Genomic DNA, 23,538 nt, shown 5'->3' with positions numbered 1-23,538 from the left:
TCCTTTTCGCTCGGCCCATCTTGCATGGGTAAACCTCAGCCACAGCGCAGCGCCTCACCTGCCCTCTCCAGAGTGGGCTTCTCGAAAGTGGGCGGGAAGTGCGCACCTGCACAACCACTCCCTGGGGCTCCCCTCTCCTCTCTCCTAAATATTACTGAGTTTCCCAAGGTTCGCAACTTGATGTCTGTGGAGACGGGACGTCTCTTTCATGCAAACGTCCCATTGCTTCCCATTGTATTTCTCTAAGTTGTGCCATCAGAATTTCAGGCAGGACCGGCACGTGTAGGAGGAGCCACAAACACCGGCCCACGGCTGGGGGAAGTGCGCGGGCGCCCCCGGGCTCCGCCCTCCTGGCCCCGCCCCCGCAGGTGGAGAGCGGGAGCCCCCGCGGCGCTGCAGGGTAGGTTGGAGGGGGCTTCACCATCAGCTGTTAGCTGGCTCCTGCTGCTTCTCTGTTAATTAACGTTGTCAGCTTGTCAGCCTCCCTCACCTGCCCAAGGAAGGGAAGTGGACTCCCCTGATCGCGCCGCTTTCCCTCCCATTGGAAAATTGTGGAATCACCTTCTGTGCTCCAGGGCCTAACTGTGGCATTTCTTTCACTAATTAAAAATAGGTCAGTGCTTCTGAGGAAACCAGCCTTGGGCTCTCGGAGACTCTTTACCTTGGAGATTCCTTGTCCCTCACTGATGAACACCGAGTGATCAATAGAGAATCGCCACCGCCTCGCTGGCAAGGACTAACTTAAGGGTGTTTGTTAACAGGAGGCTTATCTGACCACTACGCAGTGGTTCAGTAGCCGAGAGGTGTGTTTTTTGTTTGTTTGTTTTTGTTTTGTTTTGTTTTTTAATACAGGGTTTCACGTTCCTGGAAAATGAATTGACCCTCTGCCCCTTGTCATACCTAGGCTGCAGCTGATGCTCTCACCTGTTGGGGGCCGGGGCGGTCAAAGTCAGGAACCTCCTGTACAGCAGGGGCTGGGTCCCCATAGAACGTGAAGATACTCTCCTTGTGAAGGGTGCCATCCAGGACCAGGACGAAAGACTGGCATTAAGAAACAGTAATTCTGGTAGTCTTGTGGTTGCACAATTTACAAAAAATATTTAGAAATGAAATTTTTTTTTTTTTATCTAAAATGAACACAGATGAAAGTTAGCATTTGATTCTTTTCTCTTGGCTCATCTTTACTCTTTGTGGTTCAGCATTTCTTAGCAACAGACATCTTGCCGAGCACATTCTCCTTATGTGGAATCCCCCCAACCGTGTTCCCTTCTCATTTTCCTTATACAAAAGGGTTTTAGGATTTGATGTCACTGTCCTCCATATCTCAATGCTTGTGTTAAAATAGAGATTATTTAAATACTTGCTGATGGTATGACTATTATTTACTCCTAGGTTTTTCCTTGAAGTTTCTAATAGAGTTTGGCCTTATTCAGCTTTGATGTTCAACTGGATGTGTGCCAAAAGGAAAACAATCCAAGTTCTCTTAGATGATCCTGTAATATAAAATATAGCTTTTCAAAGATTGCCCTTCATGTAAACCAGAAGCCATAGGCCAATTAGCTTATGCAAATTATCAGCCAATTCTTTCTTTTATCAGTTTTTTTTGTTGTTGTTGTTCTGTTAAATGGTTCTGTTTAGAACTTGTTTCTCAGCACCTTCTCTGGAACTAGTGCACAGATACTTGAAGACAATTTATTGCTTACTCTGACTGAAAGACATCTAAATATTTCAAATGTTTTCTTTGCCCCTCACATCTGGATGCTTTTAAAAGAAATACCACTTACTCAGGGTGTAGCCATATAACTTGGGTATTTGGATGAATACTTGTATTATATGGAGAAGTAAAGATATGCCTTCAGTGTCTTAATTCATGTTTTTCTGCTCTTTGGCATTAATGCCTGTAGAATGAGTGTTTATGTGGAAAGACAGATACTTATAAAGTCTATTTCAGATAGATGTGCAAGATTTTATTCGTGGTATGGACAGGAGTTTGTCATAGATAAATACTCTCTTTGTGGACAATAAAAAGAAAAGAAAAAGAAAACCATATAGCATTCTGGGAATGTATTTGCCAAGTAAATATTTTGGAAAACAGCCCAAAGGAACATATTTAAGGCTGTGATTTTAATACCAAACTAAGGAAATGCTTTAATGCATCAGCTAAGCTCATGGATGGTGGTAATCACATCTGGTTTACCTCAAGCTATAGGAGAGGGAATGAAACTTAACAGCGGAACAAACATCATGAGGCTCAAGTCACATTTTTTTTTTTTTGTAGGTATGCATATATGCAGTGCATAGTTAAAAATTTCTTTTTGAAAAAACTTAAATCCTGCCAAGGCTCAAGTAATCCATAAATGCAGATGGCTTGCCAACCATAAGGGAAGACTGCTCTGTCACCTGTCCTTTCTTTATTATGTAGCCTGTGAGTTTAACTGCAGGAATTAAATATTTTTTTGGATAGGCAACTACTGCGGATGCCTTATTACATGGCCTAGGGAAATAGGGATCTAAGTAAGCTGGTTGGGTTATAGCAAAGAGCAGGGTCTCCAGAGAGGGAGCTGCTTCCTCCCCTCCCCACCCTAATCCTGTTCCTTAGAAAGGGACAAAGCAGTTGATGACTTTTTAAAAAATATTTCTTTTATATATTCTTTTTTTTTAAATTGGAGTTCAATTTGCCAATATATAGCATAACACCCAGTGCTCATCCCATCAAGTGCCCCCCTCAGTGCCCGTCACCCAGTCACCCCCACCCCCCACCCACCTCCCTTTCCACCACCCCTTGTTCCTTTCCCAGAGTTAGGAGTCTCTCATGTTCTGTCTCCCTCTCTGATATTTCCCACTCATTTTCTCTCCTTTCCCCTTTATTCCATCTCACTATTTTTTATATTCCTCAAATGAATTAGACCATATAATGTTTGTCCTCTGATTGACTTATTTCACTCAGCATAATACCCTCCAGTTCCATCCACATCGAAGCAAATGGTGGGTATTTGTCATTTCTAATGGCTGAGGAATATTCCATTGTATACATAGACCACATCTTCTTTATCCATTCATCTTTCAAGGGACACTGAGGCTCCTTCCACAGTTTGGCTATTGTGGACATTGCTGCTATAAACATCGGGGTGCAGGTGTCCCGGCATTTCATTGCATCTGTATCTTTGGGGTAAATCCCCAGAAGTGCAATTGCTGGGTCATAGGGCAGATCTATTTTTAACTCTTTGAGGAACCTCCACACAGTTTTCCAGAGTGGCTGCACCAGTTCACATTCCCACCAACAGTGCAAGAGGTTTCCCCTTTCTCCACATCCTCTCCAACATTTGTGGTTTCCTGCCTTGTTAATTTTCCCCATTCTCACTGGTGTGAGGTGGTATCTCATTGTGGTTTTGATTGTATTTCCCTGATGGCCAGTGATGCGGAACATTTTCTCATGTGCTTATTGGCCATGTCTATGTCTTCCTCTGTGAGATTTCTTTTTCTTTTTTTTTTTTTTTCCTCTGTGAGCTTTCTGTTCATGTCTTTTGCCCATTTCATGATTGGATTGTTTGTTTCTTTGGTGTTGAGTTCAATAAGTTCTTTATAGGGATCCCTGGGTGGCGCAGCGGTTTGGCGCCTGCCTTTGGCCCAGGGCGCGATCCTGGAGACCCGGGATCGAATCCCACATCGGGCTCCCGGTGCATGGAGCCTGCTTCTCCCTCTGCCTGTGTCTCTGCCTCTCTCTCTCTCTCTCTGTGACTATCATAAATAAATGAAAATTAAAAAAATAAATAAATAAGTTCTTTATAGATCTTGGATACTAGGCCTTTATCTGATACGTCATTTGCAAATATCTTCTCCCATTCTGTAGGGAATAATATGTCTTTCAGTTTTGTTGACTGTATCTTTTGCTGTGCAGAAGCTTCTTATCTTGATGAAGTCCCAGTAGTTCATTTTTGCTTTTGTTTCTCTTGCCTTCATGGATGTATCTTGCAAGAAGTTGCTGTGGCCAAGTTCAAAAAGGGTGTTGCCTGTGTTCTCCTCTAGGATTTTGATGGAATCTTGTTTCACATTTAGATCTTTCATCCATTTTGAGTTTATCTTTGTGTATGGTGTAAGAGAATGGTCCAGTTTCATTCTTCTGCATGTGGATGTCCAATTTTCCCAGCACCATTTATTGAAGAGACTGTCTTTCTTCCAATGGATAGTCTTTCCTCCTTTATCGAATATTAGTTGACCATAAAGTTGAGGGTCCACTTCTGGGTTCTCCATTCTGTTCCATTGATCTATGTGTCTGTTTTGTGCCAGTCCCACATTGTCTTGATGACCACAGCTATGTAGTACAACCTGAAATCTGGCATTGTGATGCCCCCAGATATGGTTTTCTTTTTTAAAATTCCCCTGGCTATTCGGGGTCTTCTCTGATTCCACACAAATCTTAAGATGATTTGTTCCAACTCTCTGAAGAAAGTCCATGGTGTTTTGATAGGGATTGCATTAAACGTGTAAATTGCCCTGGGTAGCATTGACATTTTCACAATATTAATTCTTCCAAACCATGAGCATGGAATATTTTTCCATATGTTTGTGTCTTCCTCAATTTCTTTCAGAAGTGTTCTGTAGTTTTTAGGGTATAAATCCTTTACCTCTTTGGTTAGGTTTATTCCTAGGTATCTTATGCTTTGGGGTGCAATTGTAAATGGGATTGACTCCTTAATTTCTCTTTCTTTCTTCAGTCTCATTGTTAGTGTGTAGAAATGCCACTGACTTCTGGGCACTGATTTTGTATCCTGCCACACGGCCAAATTGCTGTATGAGTTCTAGCAATCTTGGGGTGGAGTCTTTTGGGTTTTCTATGTACAGTATCATGTCATCTGCAAAGAGGGAGAGTTTGACTTCTTTGCCAATTTGAATGCCTTTTATTTCTTTTTGTTGCCTGATTGCTGAGGCTAGGACTTCTAGTACTATGTTGAATAGCAGTGGTGAGAGTGGACTTTGAAGTACAGCATCCAGCACAGTGTATTTCCCACCTAAAGTATAGACCTCAAAAGTCATTGTTGATTGTATCAGAGTAATTATTAAATTGTAGCAGTAATCCTTCCTTCAGTTATGAGGTTTTTTCCATTTCAGATATCACACTGCCTCTCTCTTTGGAACTCCTTTTGATAGTATTAAAAACATCAACTATTTGAATTTCTCGATCTACTGACTCAACCCAAGGTGTAGTCCATCTGCTCAAATTTGTGGCAGATCACCAGTGATGAATAACATTTCTGGAAATGTATGCTCTGTTAGGTGTGCGAGCCCCTTCATAAATAAAATTGGCAACATTATCTGCTAACTGGCAATTTAATCTATACGGCCTCCTGTTCCACATGCATTTTCTATCCAGAATAAAAATAATCAATATGATTTCCTGATCACTCTAGGTGTAGCCTAGGGGATATTGTTACCAGATATTTTCTCATTTTGAAACAATTACTGTGATGTAATATATTCCCTACCCTTTGGGTATGGGCTCTAGTTTTCAAACGTTAAATATTGATATTCTCCAAATGTTACAGGCAAGGACTTACTCTTATTTATGGGAATTATCACTAAGTAAAAAAGTCCTTGGAGACCTTAGCCATGGAGTGTGTGATTCAGGTTTGTCACCAGACTCTGAGGTTTAGGCATCTGTTCTGGCTAGGCACTGAATGCATTTTGGGATCTGAGTATAAATTTTTGTCAACAAATGTTGTAGAAAGTAATTTTAATGGGAAAATCCTGCCCAACAAAGGAAATCCTCTTTTCTGTTTTAAATCATGCGTCCCGAGTTTGTTGGGTAGGACAGATATTTGACAACAGCTCTGATTCAACACAGCTGAAAATTTCTGCTCAAACTTTCAAGTCTACAGATTTTGACCATAAGGTGAGTTAGAGAAATTATATTTGAAATAATGTCTAGCTGAGTTGGTGCTCCCAAATCATAGCCATGTGGAGAGATAGTAGGGAAGATGTAGGGCTTTTTCTGAGGTCCATGAAAGATGCATTTGTATGAAAGCGCTGTGGTGAGCACACAAGACTGTCTGGCAGCCCTGGATCCCTCCTGTCTGGCCCTTCTCAATTCAGCTAGATGATGCCATGAGTAATGCAATCTGAGAAACAGCATGGCTTCCACAAGGGCAGTAGTCACTGGGCTACAGAAATGGCAGGACGCCATTATGCCACCTCCTGGTGGGGGAGATAGGCCAGTATGTGCCCAGCAAAGGAATCTCATGCTTAAGCCCTAACAGGGTCGAGGTGGTATAGGAGATTCAGGAATCCAGAAGCATTCCTGGAAGAAGTAGAATCTGCAGGGTTTTGGTTTTGAAGAGAGAGATGGTATTAACCAGGCAAAGAATGGGAAACTCTCAGCCAAGGGGCCATTTACCCAGTGAAGTTTCTTTCATTCTGGCCCATAGGAAAGATACTCCTAGGGCTAAATGAGGGAATGGAGGTACAGAAAGGAAAAGTCATAATCTGAGTTGTTGAAGAGACTGCCTGATGGGACAAATTACTGGAGAGTTTTCAAAGCCACTTTGAAATGCCAGACAACCTGTACTTTATCCGTTCAGAATTGCAAATCCTACAAAATTCCATTTCAGCTAGGAATACCAGTGACTTTGTAGTGGGTGTTATTTTTATTATCAAGTGTCAGTCATGTGGTCATGTGGGGTTTTTGTTTTTTTGGTATGTTGTTTTTTTGTGAGTTTTTTTTTTCCACATTTAATTTAAGAGTAAAAATGGAAGCAAATGTTACAGATTTCAAACCAAGAGGAGCTCAGTGCATGAAGAGCTGCTGGATATGGTTCAGAGAATGTTCAGTTTGGAATCTGCCAAAGTGATAAAAAGAGATGAGAGGTCAAGGCTCTTCTATTCTTATTCAGAAAGTTGAAACTCGCTTCCTTCCAATGTGACTCACTGCTTTCCTCTGCTTCCAGCCTTATGTTTTATGGACATGTGGACCCAAGATCCCCAGCTCACCATGGAAGCCAGGTTGTCTGGTGGCTGCCACTATCACCTCCAGTTGATATCTATCTATCTGAATCCTGGAGGAAGAACCCCTTAATGATGCAGAGCTGTCTAGGAATCAGAGCAGACCTCGCAGAGTCCCAAGGGTACAAGGGAAAGGAGATGGTATCTTCAGGCACTGTTCACTTCTCTGATTTATTTCTGTCATTATTTTGAAGCCCCCCTCCCTCCCACCCTGGAGTAGCCCAACAAAAATCCCTTTCTGTGTTTCCCCTTGGCACGGCTAAATCAGATCCAGAGGGAGGAATCTGCTAAATATGGGAGACCTGTGTCTTAGACACCAACCCACCACTTTCTCAGTGTGTGACCTTTAATGAGACACAGGACTCTTTGAGATGCTTTCTGTGTGTATAAAAGGAAGAATTGAACTAGATCATTCCCAAGCCCCCTGCCAGCTCCAATTCTCTCTGCTTCTGGGTATTAAGATCCTCAAGGAAGGGTTCATGACATCCTCAGTGGCCCTGATGGAGCTGTCCCTTTATAAATGCTTGCACTTGAGGTCCTGGGAAACAAGGTGGGTGTTAGGATGAGAGGCTTCATTTTCATGCAGTTATATCCCAGGCTGGGGACTCCTGAATGGTATAGCTGACTTACAGTACGCTTAAACAGAAATGCTGGAGCTGCCAAAACTTTTATGGAAGGACAACTTCTTTGAAAGAAGTTTCCTTTCTTTTAAGACAAACAAGCAAACAAAACCCTTTAATAGCTCTGGTTCCGTTTACTTGTTTTTAACTTTCCATCAAGGCTTAAGCAAATGAAATGGATAAAATCAGAAGTTGAGGTATAGTTGACAGTCAAGCCCCCTGCTTTCCTGCCAGGGCATCTCTGCTAGTAAAGCCTAAAATCCATTGGCTTAAAAAGAATACACTCAAGAAAGGAGGTCTCAAAGCAAGAGAGAAATCACGCTTGATGCTCCCTGCAGAGACTCTACCATCCCATGACTGTAGTGTATGCACACTCATTTTCACAGGAGGGCACAACCATATAAATAGTGCAGCAGTATTGCCCTTTATCCCATAGACTCCAGGAGAGTGTGAGATATCAAACAAATAACCACTGGTCTGTTATTGGGACCTCTGGTGGTGGAAGCACTTGCTGTGCTGAGTGTCTACTGAAGAGTCATTTCTCCCAAAGGTAGAAGGAAGTGGGGCCATGTTAGTCTTATTGCAAGTAAATATACTGCTCAGAATATCCGCACTGTTTCATAGGCCTGCCTGCACATTTGACCAGAAACCAGAGATCTGGGGACCAGGGAGGGTGGCTGTGGCAGCTCATCAAAATCTCCTTCTCGCACATCTCATCTCAGAGCCACAGTTCCCAGCATGGCTCAGACCTTCCCATCTGAGACAAGCCTGGGCATTAGCATGTCATTGAGCTTCAGGATCTAGTCAGTCTTCAGGATGACTCTTTAGCTAAGAACCAGTGAGACTGTACTTCCTGCTCACATTCTGCAACAGTCTTATCTATCTACTCAGAATCCTGTGTAGGGTATAACCTGCATAGTCTGCTGTGTGGCTACTGTGACTGTGTGACAAATCATCCCAACTTAATGATTTAGAACAACCATTTACTATATGCATGGATCTATGGGTCAGGAATTTGGATGGGGAATTGGCAGAGAACCATCTGCCCCACACTGTAAGCTGGAACTCCACCATGGAGCTTGGAATCATCTGAAGGCTGAGTCCTGTCCATGTCTGGCTGTCAGTAGGGGCCTTAGCTGGGGCTCTCAACTAGACACTCACACATGGCTTGTCCATGGGCTCTGGGTGTTCTCACAACATAGAGGCCAGATTCCAGGGCAAGTGATCTGAGAAGACATATCATCTAGTATGAGCTGGCTTTGGAAGTCAAGCATGTCACCTTTGGCATGCTTTGTCCATTGAAGGATTGTCAACTGCCCAGCCAGGCTCAAGGTGGAGGAGTCATAAGCTGACCCTTGACATCAGAGCAGCAAGGTCCTGGAAGGCTGTACTCCTGTGGCTACACATACACTTGGCCATACCTGAGCATAGCATGGAAAATACAAGGAAGTTTTGCCTGGTCCCTAGTTTAAGTACTTCTGCAACAGTGTTCACCTTATAGCCATGACTCTGGTCCCACTGTGGCCTCTAGGGACAGGAAGGAGTCCTTTGGACAGAGCAAAATTTTTCACCAGGTTGGTAGAAATATGTAAATCTGCCCTTCGTCGGCAGTCACTGCTCAGGTCAGATCTTAAATTAGTTCTCTTCCCAAGGTTCTAAGTGAGAGCACTATGGTAAAGCTGTCAACTCCTCAAATAACACCCACCCAGGTCACAGGCAGGACGAGGAGTTCAGGAGCAGAGTCTGTTGGGCCACCAAGCAATGGTTTGTGCAGGAGCTTATAGAGATTCTGTAATTAGGGCAACAGCCTCGTGTCAGATTGCCAGACAGATCTTTTCTTCATAGTCATGGAATCTTAAGCTCTTTGAGTTTGTTTCTTTTTGCCACTTTATGTCTTTTTAATCTGCAAAATTGTTTTTTTTTTTTTTTTAATATTCAGGTGTATTTCTTCCATACTTTTCCATTATGGTTTGAATCAGTATTCTTGGTAACCTTTTTCTTTCTTATATTTTAAAGATGTGGAAAATACAACTAAGTATGGAGAAGAACATAAAACTCTTCTATAACACCACCCCTCAAAATAATAATTGTTAGTATTTTAGTACTTTATCCATTGTGTATTGCCTGATCATTAAATATTCCTGTCTTAAAAATGATTTTAATGACTAAAAATTAATTAAATATACTATCCCTTTTATTTTAACTACCCCTTTTAATGCTGGACATTTTGTTCCTTCTTTCCCATGCTTTTAATGCAATTACTTTTGCATTATTAAATATGTTTTTATTTAACATATATAACATTCTCCATACTTAGTTAAAAGGTTTAATAAAAATAATTTATTTCTTTGTGATAGATTCCAGGAAATGGAATTACTGGATCACAGGCTATGAATAATTTAAATTTAAATAATTTAAAGTTTTTGCTACATGTCTGAAATCGCTTTCCCAAATTCACACAATCACTATCAATCTGTACATAATGTTAAAAGGCAAACAGGCCGGGCTTATATGTTTGGGGGCGGTGTATGTAAAGTCATATTTTAAGTGAATTTAATTCAGCGTTTTTTTTTCAAACTTTAGAATTTTTATTGAATCTTCAATCATGTAAGGCACATTAGTGCTAAACAAAGTTTAAGAGGGTAGGGGGTTTCAAATATAAAAACATAAATGAGTAATTTTCACCTTTTCCCCAACCCTCTTTTCCCCTCCATTTATTGTCATCAGTTCTCTCTGTTTGAGGGTGCAGGAGCCGGCATTCCTAGGAAGGAAAATTGGCAAAATAAGAAGGCAACGGAGGACCAAATATTGGGGGTGGAGCAAAAGCAATAGGCATAGCAAGAAATGGACTGAAACTCAGAGGTCGAGGAAGTATAAAGCAATGAGCAGTAGGGCAAGAAGGCAAACCGGGAGTACTGGAAGACAAGGGAGAGACCTTGGCCAATTTTCCAGGGGGTGCCGTGGGCCTCCTTGTAGGGAAGAAACATGAGCCAGCCTTTCCTTGCTGGTCATTCTTGTATTTCCTAGAGGCAGCTCCATCATTACCCCTGATCTAATTGTGGGGATATGTGGGAGGCCTCTTACTTGTGGAAAGAACCCCTGACCTCGTGGCAAAGCCATGAATAACCTTGGATTATTGCCACCTCTCGGTGCCCCCACTGATGACCCTTGCCCCCCATCATCAGTGCGGGAGGGCTGCCAGAGAATTCTGGGACACATTAATAGAATCTTGTCCCCTAAGCCTCCAGCCTGCCAGCTATGCTAGGGACTCTTCCGCAACAGCAGGTGGTGGCCCATAGGGGTGTTAGTGAGCTCTGGAACTGTCCACAGGAATGCAGGCTCCTGCGGTCTCGGAGGGGCGCTCCAGCTGCTCTCGCCAGGGCAGGCAGCACACTGCGGGGAGGTCTCAGCAGGACGCGTTGGTGGCCCCAAGGCTCCACATCTTTCGGCCTGGAACTGGAACACTGGAGAGACACATGGTGGGGGTGCAGCTCCCGGATCCCACGCTCATTTGCAACTACTCCACGGGGTGAAGGGGCGTGCTCCCCAAGGCCACTTTCAGTACAAGCCATGGAGAAAGTTGGTCAGGAAAACCTTCCTGAGCTAATGTAGAAAACCAGGTGAATGCCCCGTAGGCTGCTCAGTCTGGAGAGAGGACTTGTGCTTCTGCTTTACAGCAGCTTGGCTACTCCAAGGAAGCCAGGGCCCAGCTGCTGCTTTCTAGATTTGGAGTTCTCTTTCTCCAATTCAGCTTTGATTTGTATTTGTTTTAGCTTGAAGGTGAGGATTAAGTCATTTGCCTCTCTATCTTAAGTGCTTTCAATTCCTTAATTCTGTGTTCTGAGCCTGTGTTTTTCCTCTCTTCAAGTGTATTTTCAGCTGTATGTATTTTCCGCCAAACACTGTGCTTTTCTCCTTGGTGCAGGAGTCGTGGTCTCACTGCCACCGGTCATTTTCCTTCGGATGATCTTTCTCCTAGTGTCTCATGTATTTCAGGCATGACTGTGGGGTTGCTCATTGCCCACTGTCTCCGCTTCCGTGTGATTTGTCCGCCCTGTAATTTTGCATCGTTGAATGATAACATGATTACTTTTAGGATCAGTAATATATGGATGTATATGTGATTTGTATACATTTGCTGTCTTCTCATCATCACTGCCATGGTCAATTACGGGCAGACCCTCATGCATGCTTCACGTGCCTTCTTGTTTGTGTCCATTTGTCCTTGAAATTGTTTGATGCTGTCACTAAATTTTTTTCTTCTGTATATACATTTACTTGCAGTATAAAAGGCTTTTCCAATATTTGCGGTAGTTATTTATAGTTCCCCTTAGCCCCGTTCTATTCTAATATAGTTGACCAATTGGAATATAAACTCAAAAGCATTCTGGAGGTAATATAATGAATGTTAAATTACATATCTGGATTTAATGATTATTCATGGCCTCCAATTATAATACTGCATAGCTCATTATCTCTAAGGCCTTTTTAACAGTGAATATCACTATACTTGGGCATTTCATTGTTGTTGTTGGGTATTAAGTGCAACTTTTATAGTAACCCTACAGTTTAATCTAAATATGTATCTTAATTCTTCCCTTAGGCAAAATTCTTTTTAGTGTACCTTCTAAGACTTTCACTCAGGGTTGGGAAAATAATCACTTTTACATTAGGTTAAACTTTATTTGTTTGTTTTTATTTTTTATTTTTTGTTAAATTTTAATGAGCTTGCTTTTTGCTGCCTATTTATCTATTTATTTATGTATTATGGTTTTTTACTGAAATATAATTGACATAGAACAGCAACGAAGTTGGGGCGCCTGGGTGGCTCAGTCAGTTAGCTGTTGGACTCTTGACCTGATCTTGGCTCAGGTCATGATCTCAGGGGAGTGAGATTGAGTCCCATATTGGGCTCCACTCTGGGAGTGGAGCCTTAAGATTCTCTCTCATCCCCTCCCTTAGTGTCCCCCCAACCCCTGCTCCTGTGCAAGTGTGTGTTCTGTCTCTCTCTCTCTCAAAAAAAAAAAAGTTATACAATACGTTGACTTGGGACATGTATATATCATAGTGATTACCACCCTAGCATTAGCTAACACCTCTATCATGTCATAATTATCCTTGCTTTGTTGTGGTTAGAACATTTAACATCTAGTCTACTAGGATTTTCGAGGTTTATACTATAGTATTGTTGACCATAATCACTGTGCTGTGCATTAGATATCCAGGACTTACCCATCTTCTAGGTGCAAGTTTGTCCTTTTAAAACATCTCGCCACACCTATCCCCATTCCACCCCACCCCCGCCGCCCAGCCCCTGGTAACCACCATTCTATGCTCTGTTTCTACAAATTCGGCTTTTTAAGATTCCACGTAGAAGTGATATCATGCAATATTTATTTTTCTCTGTCTGGCTTATCTCACTAAGCATAATGCTGCGTTTTTCCTTTTCCTTTGTTCTAAGATTCTCTATTTCCTTTCCTCAGTTTTTGGACCTTGGTTATTCTTTTCTTTTAAAAGTCCGTGAGCTTCTATATGCCAGTTATTGTGCTTGCGGGTGTGGGATGAATGGATAACAGAGGTTTTACAAACACTTTTGAGGACCTAACGCGTATCAGAATGGCTGGAAGAATAGTGTGACCAGAGGCAAAGGGGCCATCCAGTTGGCCAAAATTAGGTTGCATGTCAAAGGGGATACAACTGGAGTGGGCCCCATGGCCGGTTGTGAAGGGGCAGTTTGGACTCTGCCCTGTGGTGGTTTTGTGCTGTAAAGTGAGATATAGAAGACACTTTTTGGGTTCATGGGTGGGATCTAAGTTTGAAAGGGAAGCATCTGAGAAGGAAGGAGCTCTAAGACTCAGATATTCATTCATGGAATCAGTGGATATCCCATGCCTGCCATATGTCAGGGGCTCTGGACCACAGGGAGCAGGCCACCATCCATCTTGCTCTTTTGGGGCCTGCCATTCAGCAGCCCTGGTCTTCTGAGGGTTTCTTCTCTGGTGATAGGGAGAACAGATTAATACCTGTGGTGGTGGCAGCAGCAGCTGTATATAGAATACATACCTCATGGCACTTAAAGTCTTCCTAATTTTCTAACTTTTAGGCCCTGTGACTAGTGTGTAAACCATGTCCAGTGCCCCATTGGATTACTGTGCCCCTCAAGGAGTAGCTGTGTTCCTACAGCTCAACCAGGTTGCTCCTGTGATTTGCCACAGCTTGACTCTTGTTTCGAATTCCTATTACATCTGTCCACAGATGCAGCTGGGAGACTCAGGCTTCCCCTTTGATAATTCAATGTTAGGAGTTGACATCCTGGAAATAGCACTTTGAGATGACCAGATAAGGGAGGTCATCTGTGGAGCTCGTTATTTAGTAATAACCTGAAATCAGTTCATGTCTTCTCGAGAATGACCTCCAAGGAAGACAAAGGTTCTGGCATGATTCTCCTGGTGTGCAGAAGCCCGGAGGGCTCTGTTGGGAAATCTTCCCTCTGGGTACTGCTGGGGAAAGTTCAGATGTCTCATAGACCTGAAAAAGTCTATAGTTTACAAATGATCTTTTTCTTTTTCTCTGGCCAGGAATCTTGCATCCTTTCTGCAGAACTTGGAGAAAAATGTGAAGCCATAGACAAGAAGTTACTGTACTTAGAAGATCAGCTTCACACAGCAATCCACAGCCATGATGAAGATCTCATTCATATCCTTTTCGTCTTACCTATTAAGCACCTGCTAGTTGTTTTGTAAGAGCAAGTCTTAAAAAAATACTCAATTTTTTCCATGCCCTGGCAGATGGAAACAAATAGATGCTGCTGTTATTTATAGCACAGCACACCTTACTTAGATCTCTGAGATTATCCTGGATGCAGTGTTTTCTCTCTCGCTTTTGTTGGTAAGTAATTCAGCATTTTTGATTATTAAGCCTGACCACTAAAAATTAACCGTGAAGTTCAGACATGTATAGAAGGCCAAAGCAAAATGCAATTTTCAGGAGGCATGAAGCTGGGTTTGTGGGGCACAGGTGGTTGTGGGTCTCCCTGGCTCAGTTTCCCAGGGGCTTCTCTATATTTCTTTACCATACAATTCTGCCCTGGAATGAGCAGCAGAGTATTATAATTAACAGGACTTCAGGTCATTCCTTTTCAATTTCTTCTTGCATGAGACTCCATATACTTGGTGTCACATCTGCAGATGCCTTCTTCAATACTAGCTGCCACTGAGCAAGGTGGCTTGAGAACATACTAGCTTCAGTTTACATCCATATGAAGCACCGCCTCCTGTGTGGATTTGTGAATGTGCTTAGTTCTAGTTAGTTCTTTCAAGGGCAAATGGATGGGTGTGCAGATAGATGAAGGGGTATGCAGCCCCATCCTATATTTTTTTCAATTATTCAATCAGAACACTTCTCCATTCATTCATCCTTTCCAGTCAGTAGTATGACCCTGCTAGCTGAGTTTGTGGGAAATGTAGCTATTCTTGTCTTTGCTTCTCATTGCTGTCTTACTTTTCAGAATTCTGTTTCTTTTTATATTGTATCTTGAGTGACTGTGTGTGTATGTCTGCGTGTGTGTAAGTAGCTTTGCGACTAATCTTAATCACAGGTATCAGACCCACAGTTTAATGATGGATTCAATGCCGTTTCCTTCCTCATCATAACCTTAAATCTTAGACCTTGGTTATTAAACTTAGCAGGATATTTCTTCAACATAATTGGTGATTCCTTTCACATTGCTCAAGGTAGATTTTTAAAAGCAGACATTTTGTTCTTCAGAATTTCCTACCTCTTACAAAACTGGTATTTAAACGATTCTTAGAAAGTTGGCCAAAGAAACAGTGGAAGAGTTCTTGTTTTGCATTTTTGTTTATTCTGTGTTCACAGATTACCTAGATTTGAGTATTTATAAGGGAACATGGGCTCCAGCAAATGAACAAGTAACTGTCTATGTGCCTGGGGGCCTGGAGTGATGTGATACAGAGAGCTAGTGCCTCTAGAGGGGTTCCAAGCCCCCAGCCCAGCAGGAGGGGGCTTTCCCCAGTGGGACATACCTCTAGCTTATAGTGGAGTCAGAGAGCAATTCTGAGGGCTGTAGGCAGGGTCTGTGCTGGTCTCTAGACCTAAATTTTCTGAATTTTATAGTCAAATTTGGTTCTAGAGAGTTAGGTTTTCTCCTTAATGGGGGTGAGTGGCCAGGGAGGAGGCTGAGAGGAGGTAGAGCTCTGTGTAAATAAACCCTGTTTAGTGGCCCCACAGTCTACCCACAACTCAGGAGCAGCAGGAGACAGACAATTGCTAAAGGTTTTTCATGATTCAGCTTCCTCATCTGTAACATATGCCTCTAAGGTTTTCATGAGGCTCCATGGGGCTATATTCAGGAAAAATCTTTAACATGGTTGTACATGGTAGGTGCTAGGTTTTAGGTAGAAAATTACATTCCCCAAAGTCCGTTTGCCTCAACAATTTCAGTATCTGTGTCAAAAGCTCCAGCCACATCCCATTTATATGTCAGAGGTTTTAAGACAGGTTTATTCAATTATTTCGTAATAGATGTGTGAATAAGTCAGTTTGTAGCCACACAGTGGCCTATATAAAAAGTCATTTATGTCTAATAAAACAGCAATAAATAGATAGGGATTCTTCTTACAACTTGATAGTTGAGAAAACCAAAATTAGGTAACTGGTCCAGCGTCATTGCTAATGAGTGGCAAGCTCTGTGGTCCTCGTTGGTCCCATTGGGAGGTAGCTGTGCCTGCAAATAAGTGGACAGGCCCATTCTGTGAACCATAAAATTACTATAAAATTTTTAAGCTATAATAAAAGTATCTTACCAAAGTTATGTTCTTGAGAATTTTGCTGATCCTTGCTGAGATAAGTGGAGACATACTAGGGGCATGTCAAACCAGGGCTGGAAAATACTGCGTGGGTCCTGAAGACATCCTCTTCCCCTCAAAGAAAATCCATACTGCAATATGGATTTCAACCCAAACTTATCTCTGAATCCCAGGCTTTGTTCTGTGTCACTGATTGAGGGGAAAGACACAGAAGCAGATCTTTGAACTCAAACAAAACAGCACTTGGAGTTGAGTGGAACATGGCACCCTAAGATAGAAAGACATATTGACATGGCTCTGTGGAGGCTCCCTCCCTGTACAAACCAAAGCCCTTGTTTCAAATAAGTTTCAACTTATCTAGAGATTCAAAGAGGCTGCTGAATCCTCCAGCCAAACTGACTGGTTTGTATTTCCACTCTTGATCAAAGACACAAAGCTGAGTACAGTTGAAAGAAACAGCTTGCCATCAACAACACAAAAGAATTACACAGTGAGTATCATATTTTTGTTTGATTCCATTAAATACTCTGCCAGAGCCTGCTGTGCATATATGATGTAGCATGAACGTGATTAATGTGAGTCTGCAATGAATGTCCATGTCCAGAAGATTCAAGCCTTGGATGCTACAGATGCTCATATTCTGTGTGGGAGACACTAGGCTTTTGCATAAACCATGCGTGTGAGACAGTGTTGCTAGCAAGGCATCAGTGGGGGGTGGGCCACTCATCGACGGTGGAGATGAGTTTCCAAACAGATCCTCCGGGCATCCTGACTTGATGCTGAGGCTCGGGCAGCCTGCTGAAAGTGTCCTGCTTTTAAGAAGAAGACACTGGATTGACAGATCCAAGAAGGGAGAGAAAATAGCCCATGTCTCTTCGTCATCCTGACAGACTCACTAAATTACGTGTAGCCTGACCAAAGAACAACACAAACCCGTCAGCTACTGTGGTAGCAAGTGTCTGAAAGAAGTCTGCACCACTAATTGGAAGAGCCCACGTCAGAGAGGTGACTCATGCCTGCTGTCTGAAGAGAGGACAGGAGGTGTGACTTCCCTGCCAGTCAAGCCAGGATTTCCAGGAGCATTAGTCTGAGTCTCTAGTAAGATTTCACAGTCATTTTGGGTGCTAATTAGCAGTCATGTTTTGAAAACCATTTTGGATGGTTCCTCCATGTCCAAAACTCTTTAACCGAAAACCATCCAGGTGAGGTGGATTTTTAAGCAGGTTTCTTCTAATTTTTCCCCCTTCAACTTCTACAACACACTTTCAAAGTGGGGGTCTGGGGAAAGTACACCTAAGATTAAGACACTTTTAGCATATTTCAAAGCCCCCCACCCCCTGCCGCCCGGGCAGTCCTGCCTGCTTCTGAATCACAGATGAGATGAGGACAGACTGCTTCTATTTGTGGTTCTATTTGCATCCATGTCCAGGAGACCTTCATGGAATTCTGTTCTCTCTGCTTATTTGGAATGCATGGTGCCCAATCGATTAGTTTTGGTGGTGCTTGATGGCATGCAAATACTCTAAATACATCCAGGCGCATGCAAAAACATCACATTCCCCTCAGATCCCTTGCCTGGTTCAACTTTCAAATGCGTAGCTTGAACAGACAAAGGTAACAGCAGTCTGGGGAGATTGCTGTGCCTTCTTGGAAATGTTTTCCACTCTAGAGCTAAAGAGCTGGCAAAGGGGCCACAAGGATCACAGAACTCTACTTGTGAATCTTACAGAGGAAAAAACAGACTGTAAGAGGTTGTCATTGAGAGCATTGTGTGTGCTGGGCTGATGCGGATACGGTGGCCTGGATTTCTTCCATTGGCTTCTGCCAAAGGGAATGGGGTGGGGAGAGGAAGCCTAGGAGGTGGTGTGTGCCCCAGGCTGCCCTGCTGCTAGCTTGGCACAATGCAAACTTGGCACTAGGTGGGCACCACAAGGAGCGGCCCCTGTAAAAGCATCAGATGCAACCAAGCAGGTCACGTGTGTGGATGAGGCTTTCCTCCTTGCTCTTCAGCAGCTGCGTTCCTCACCTTCGGCTTTTTCCTGAAGGTAAATTTCCTCGCACTGCAAGCCACAGTGGCTACAGAGCCATCACTGTTGGTATGAAGAAACACTTTTAGCAAATGAGAAACTGTTTCTGAGAAATACTGTTGTTTGTTTTTGAACCAAACCAGACCAGCTGAGCTGATCTACTTTTGGCTGAGCTACGAACATGATTGCTTGGAAACCCAACTGACAGTCAAACACACAAAAAAATGTTTTTATGTGTAAACAAAAGACCTTCTTGAAAGAATTTGAGGTTCTTTGCAAGTGGCTGCCCTAAGTGACAATGTTGTCTTACCTCTGTATTCCTGGATGACATCTGTGAAAGTTGTCTTACTATCTTACCCCTTTACTAATTGCAAACGCAGCTTGCATAAGTTTATTAGCAAGAAGTTATACATTTGCTTGATATGTGTATAGTCTATGCCACGGTGGTAAAGAATGGTCTTGGGCTCCAAAGGTATTTTTAAAGATGTTGGCATGTCAATCCTTATGCCATTATTGTAATTAATCTGCTCATATTCTTAGATGTCACAGATTTGTAGTGGCATATCTGTTACAGGGGAATTTTATATTTAGCCCTAGAGGTCTCAATGGCACAGGCATCATAAGAATCTTTCAGCTCTTTGAGACTTACTCTTACACTTAGATATAGTGAGCACCTCTATCATATCTATCTAAAATCCAATATTAAAAAAAATAAAATAAAAAAATAAAAAAAAAATAAAATCCAATATTGGAATTTTACTTCATTTGCTCAGCACTTTGACAAAAACCAAGGTCAAATATGTCAATGGGCTTCCACTTTGAATTTATTGGACTAGCAATCAGAAACACTGATTCTAGACCTACTGTACTACTTAGTAGCCTTAAGATCTTAGTTAGCAGTATCAAATGGAATACATTAAGAAAGTATGAGAATATTTTTTTAAATATATTATTCAATATAACCTCTAAGTACTTATCTGTGTACATATCTAAGTACATTTCTTGGCTGACAAATAGGCTTTTCCAAAAATCCCTCCCCACCCTCAAAAAACTCCAACTCATACTCCGTCTTCTCCTTGATAAATTACAAGTTCATCACTTAGATAAAAAATCTGGGAGTCATTCTCAATGCCTTTTCCTTCTTTCACCTTCCACATCTGGCCCATCACTATCTGCCCTTGGCTCTGCCTTCAGAACACATGCAGAATCTGGTCACCTCTCATCTCCACAGCCACTAGCCCAGTTCAATACATGATCTTTTCTTCTCTGGAGTGTTGCAACCACCGCCTCTTATCTCCCTGCTTCTGCCTTTGCCCCCTTTAACCTACTAGTGATGAAAGTAGCCGAGTGATCAGTCACTCTCCTGCTCCATACCCTCCATGGCCTCCATCTTGGAGGCTACATACATGCCCATGTGGGTTTACTTTCCCTTGAACTCACTGACACTACACTCCACGATGGCGGTGACTTTGTTCAGTTCAATCCTGTGCTTCCTACATCAAGAACCTTTCTTGTTCTTTTTCTTTCTTTATTTTTACCCCCCCAGAACCTTTCTTAGCACACAGTAGGAGCTCAGGAAACGTTTGAGTATTTGAATGAGTGAAGGAAAGAACAAGGATCTCTTTCTGTTTTTTTATTTCCCCAACTGCTGAATGGTGAAATGTTTCAAGTGATTTCTTTTATAGAAATATTGATTTAAATATAAAAGTATGCATGCCGATTTTAATATTATAGAAGTATGAAAAAAAAATAAAAGCCTACATTGTCTTCCCAGGGTCAATACCTAGAAGTTTACCACTGTGTCCTTCTAATGCACTTTTCTTGCAGAAATCACTTATGTGTATAGGTTCTCCATTCCATACAAATTATCCTGTAACTTGGTCTTCCCCATCTCCACTCCACATTTTATCCTGGATTCTCTGCTATTTTAGTCCATGTTTTAGAACATACATTTGTAAGGCATCGCATAGTCAGGTTGGTTAGAGAGAGGTATTTTGTAAATAAAAACATGATTTTTTTCAGTTTAAAAAAATTCCAGTATAGTTAACATCCAGTGTTATGTTATTTTCAGGTGTATAGTATGATCCAACACTTCCATATTCACCTGGTGTTCATTATGACAAGAGCCCTCCTAAATCCTCATCACCTATTTCACCCATCCCTCCACCCACTGCCCCTCTGGTGACCATCCAGTTGTTCTCTACAGTTAAGAGTCTTTAAAAAAAGAGTGTTTGTTTGTTTGTTTTTAATTCCACATATGAATGAAATCATATGGTGTATGTCTTTCTTTAACTGACTTATTTCACTTAGTGTTATATTCTAGGTCCATCCATGTAGTTACAAAATGGCAAAATTTCATTCTTTTTTATGACTGAGCAGTATTCCATTATATATATCACTTTTCTTTGTCTATTCATCTATCAATGGACATTTGGTCCATTTGCTTCCATAATTTGTCTCTTGTAAACAATGCTGCAATAAACATAGGGGTGCATGTATCTTTTTGAATTAGTATTTTTATATTCTTTGGGTAAATGCCCAGTAGAATTACTGGATCATATGGTAATTCTATTTTTAGTTTTTTGAGGACCCTCCATATGATTTCCACAGTGGCTGCGCCAATTTGCATTCCCACCAATAGTACACAAGGATTCCTCTTTCTGCACATCGTGGCCAACACTTGTTGTAATGAAAACATGATTTTAATCATTTTTATGATCATTACGCCATAGACTCACTAAATGAGGTTTCCAGGATTTCTGATGTCTAGTCCTGATCCAACAGAGCCCAGAGTGTTAGCTACATCCGCTGCATTAGTCGATAAGCCTTAAATCTCTAGTGCCTCACAAAAGGCCCTAAATGCTTACAAGAAAAAAAAGTATTTCTTTTAACTCTGGTCTTGTGAAGAAAGTATGAGAGTATGTATTTTATTTACTTTTATTTGCTATTTTTCTTTTATGTTTTTGAAGATCTAATTGGTTTTATTAAACAATTCATGAATGGGGCAGCGTCTCTTCTAGCAAGTAGATGAGGACTCCTGAGAATATGCATTTTTCCAAGTGAGACAAAGCATTTAAGTGATTTGCCAGCTTTTTGACGCTGGTGATCATTTGCTCCAATCCCTGCCTTCCAACTCCTCTGTGTGTCACTGCAGATTGTCGGATGAAGTGCTGATGCATTATTTTAATTATGTAACTTAGTCTTTTTTCCTTTATGGCTTCTCTGTCAGTCTCTTTTTAAAAGGCTCTAGTGTTCTAGTGTTCTCTGAGGGCCAGAAATTGTGCAAGTTCTTTAAGAAGCATCTCACTTTGGTTCAATTCTCTTTCTAAAAACCTGTGTCATCTTTTAGCAATAATTATTACAAATAGGGGCATGTAGTCCCAGGCTGCATATCAAAGGTAATTAAATCTCAGGAGTTTGTCAGGATTCATAAACTACTTAAACTCTGTGCTTACTCTTTGGAAATGTGACATAACTTTGTGGTTAAATTGCAGCTTGGTATTTAGTCTGGGACTATATACGCTTTTACTCGTAAAGTCATACATGTTTTCACTAAGGATTAGTGTCCAGAGAAATGGAAGACAGTGAAACCTTTTTTAAAAGAAAAAAAAAAAAAGGTAAATATGGTATTCTTTCTTTCCTTGCACCCGCTCATCTCTACCCTCATTCCCCTCAGGTTCAAGTGCAAGGAGTGAACCATCCTAGTAGATGAATGTAAATTACACAAATGATGAAGTCTGGTGAAGCTTTAAGATGAAAAGCTGCCAAAAGCTTTTCAGGGTGGTTCAGCATTTTTACTTAGGAGAAGTTCATTTGCATAATTCCCAGAATCCACTGGAGTTCTTTATTTAAAAAAGAAAAAGAAAGCTTTCTACAGTCATAACCTGGGGGTATCTTTTTCTCTTGACATTGCATTGACATTGTACTTAAATAAAACAACATTGTAGAGTTGATGGTCTGTGAGTGGTAAAATCTCTGCAAGCTACTTCTCCCAAAGCTTTCTTTATGTTTTTTCCATTTCTGTTCTAGGAATATTTAAGTGGTTGACCTCATGTGATAATTTAACAGTATTTAAGTGATGTTTAAGTGACATATTCCCATATTTCCCCTTCATTCCTCTTGGCTGAAGTGAAATTAATTTGCTTATGAAACTAAAATAATTCAATCTGTCTCTGGTCCTGTTTATCTTTGAGTTGCTCTGACTTTAGGTACGAAAGGAAACAGGGACCTGACCGTGGATAGAAAAAAAGCATGATTCGTTAAATATAGTCCCAGAAAAGGGCTGATTTCTTAAGAGAATGACAACCTTATTTATCCCCTATAATTATTTGCTAAGTTCTCAGTGATGGTTTTCTCTATGTGAGAAACGATTTTATAGATTAGTAAAGTAAGAACCCAACAGTTTAAAGAAAAACCAACCAACCAACCCAGAAAAGGCAAGCTCTGTCAAATCTTGTGTACCCTGAGTGGCTATTTTACAAGTCCCTGGGGGATATAATAACACAAGACTGCAGATTCAAACCTACAGGGGTTTAGAAATCCTTGTTTCACGAGAAAACCAAGGTTCAAAGTGATTTGCACAAGGTGACAAGGCTGGCTTGTGGCCAACAGGGACTTTAACTCACAAGTCAGGACCTACAGTGGCCCCAAATAATGGATTTCTTGAGAAAGCTCGAATTTCCAGCCTTCTGCCCTTCGTGCTGTCCAAGCACTTGGCTGTAGCAGTTGTGCCCCCCCCCACCCCCGCCTGGGGCTTAGCAGGAACCCCTCACACTGACCCTAAGCCCGGAGCCTCCCAGTGGGCCATCTGTCTCAGTGTCTCAGTCAACAAGCTGACTCTTCCTTTTCCTTTCTGAAATCTTACTTGAGATAGTTAATAACCTCAGGCCTCATGGAGATGGCGATCGCTCTTACAAGAAGTGTAAAATTTGTATTAATATTTAATTCCTACAATTTGGAAGAACTTGAAACTGCAATTAGATGTCAGTGCCCATCTGCTTCCTGCAGGCACACGTGCTCTTATCAGATCTCTCTGAGGCTGCACAGGGCTGCCCGTCACCTTCGCGTGTG

At 41.7% G+C, this 23,538-nt stretch overlaps 1 protein-coding gene and 1 pseudogene across 2 annotated transcripts in view; one reads left to right on the top strand and one right to left on the bottom strand.

Annotated features, from left to right (window-relative positions):
* DISC1 (DISC1 scaffold protein) overlaps window positions 1-23,538 on the top strand; it is a 349,132-nt gene that overhangs the window by 325,108 nt on the left and 486 nt on the right. For both annotated transcript variants that reach the window (XR_012029320.1, XM_072823068.1), the window contains one exon: window positions 14,195-14,313. Coding sequence is in view for 1 of the 2 variants with exons in the window: in XM_072823068.1 (XP_072679169.1) it covers window positions 14,195-14,313 (119 nt within the window). In the remaining variant the exon portion in view is untranslated. The remainder of the gene's footprint in view (window positions 1-14,194; window positions 14,314-23,538) is intronic.
* On the bottom strand, window positions 10,340-11,188 carry LOC140631808 (proline-rich protein 32-like; annotated as a pseudogene).

The sequence above is a fragment of the Canis lupus genome, chromosome 4 (genome assembly GCF_048164855.1).
Source record: "Canis lupus baileyi chromosome 4, mCanLup2.hap1, whole genome shotgun sequence".
In the NCBI taxonomy this organism is placed as follows: Eukaryota; Metazoa; Chordata; class Mammalia; order Carnivora; family Canidae; genus Canis; species Canis lupus.
The sequence above is the reverse complement of the archived record's forward strand: the minus strand, read 5'-3'. Positions and strand labels throughout refer to the sequence as shown.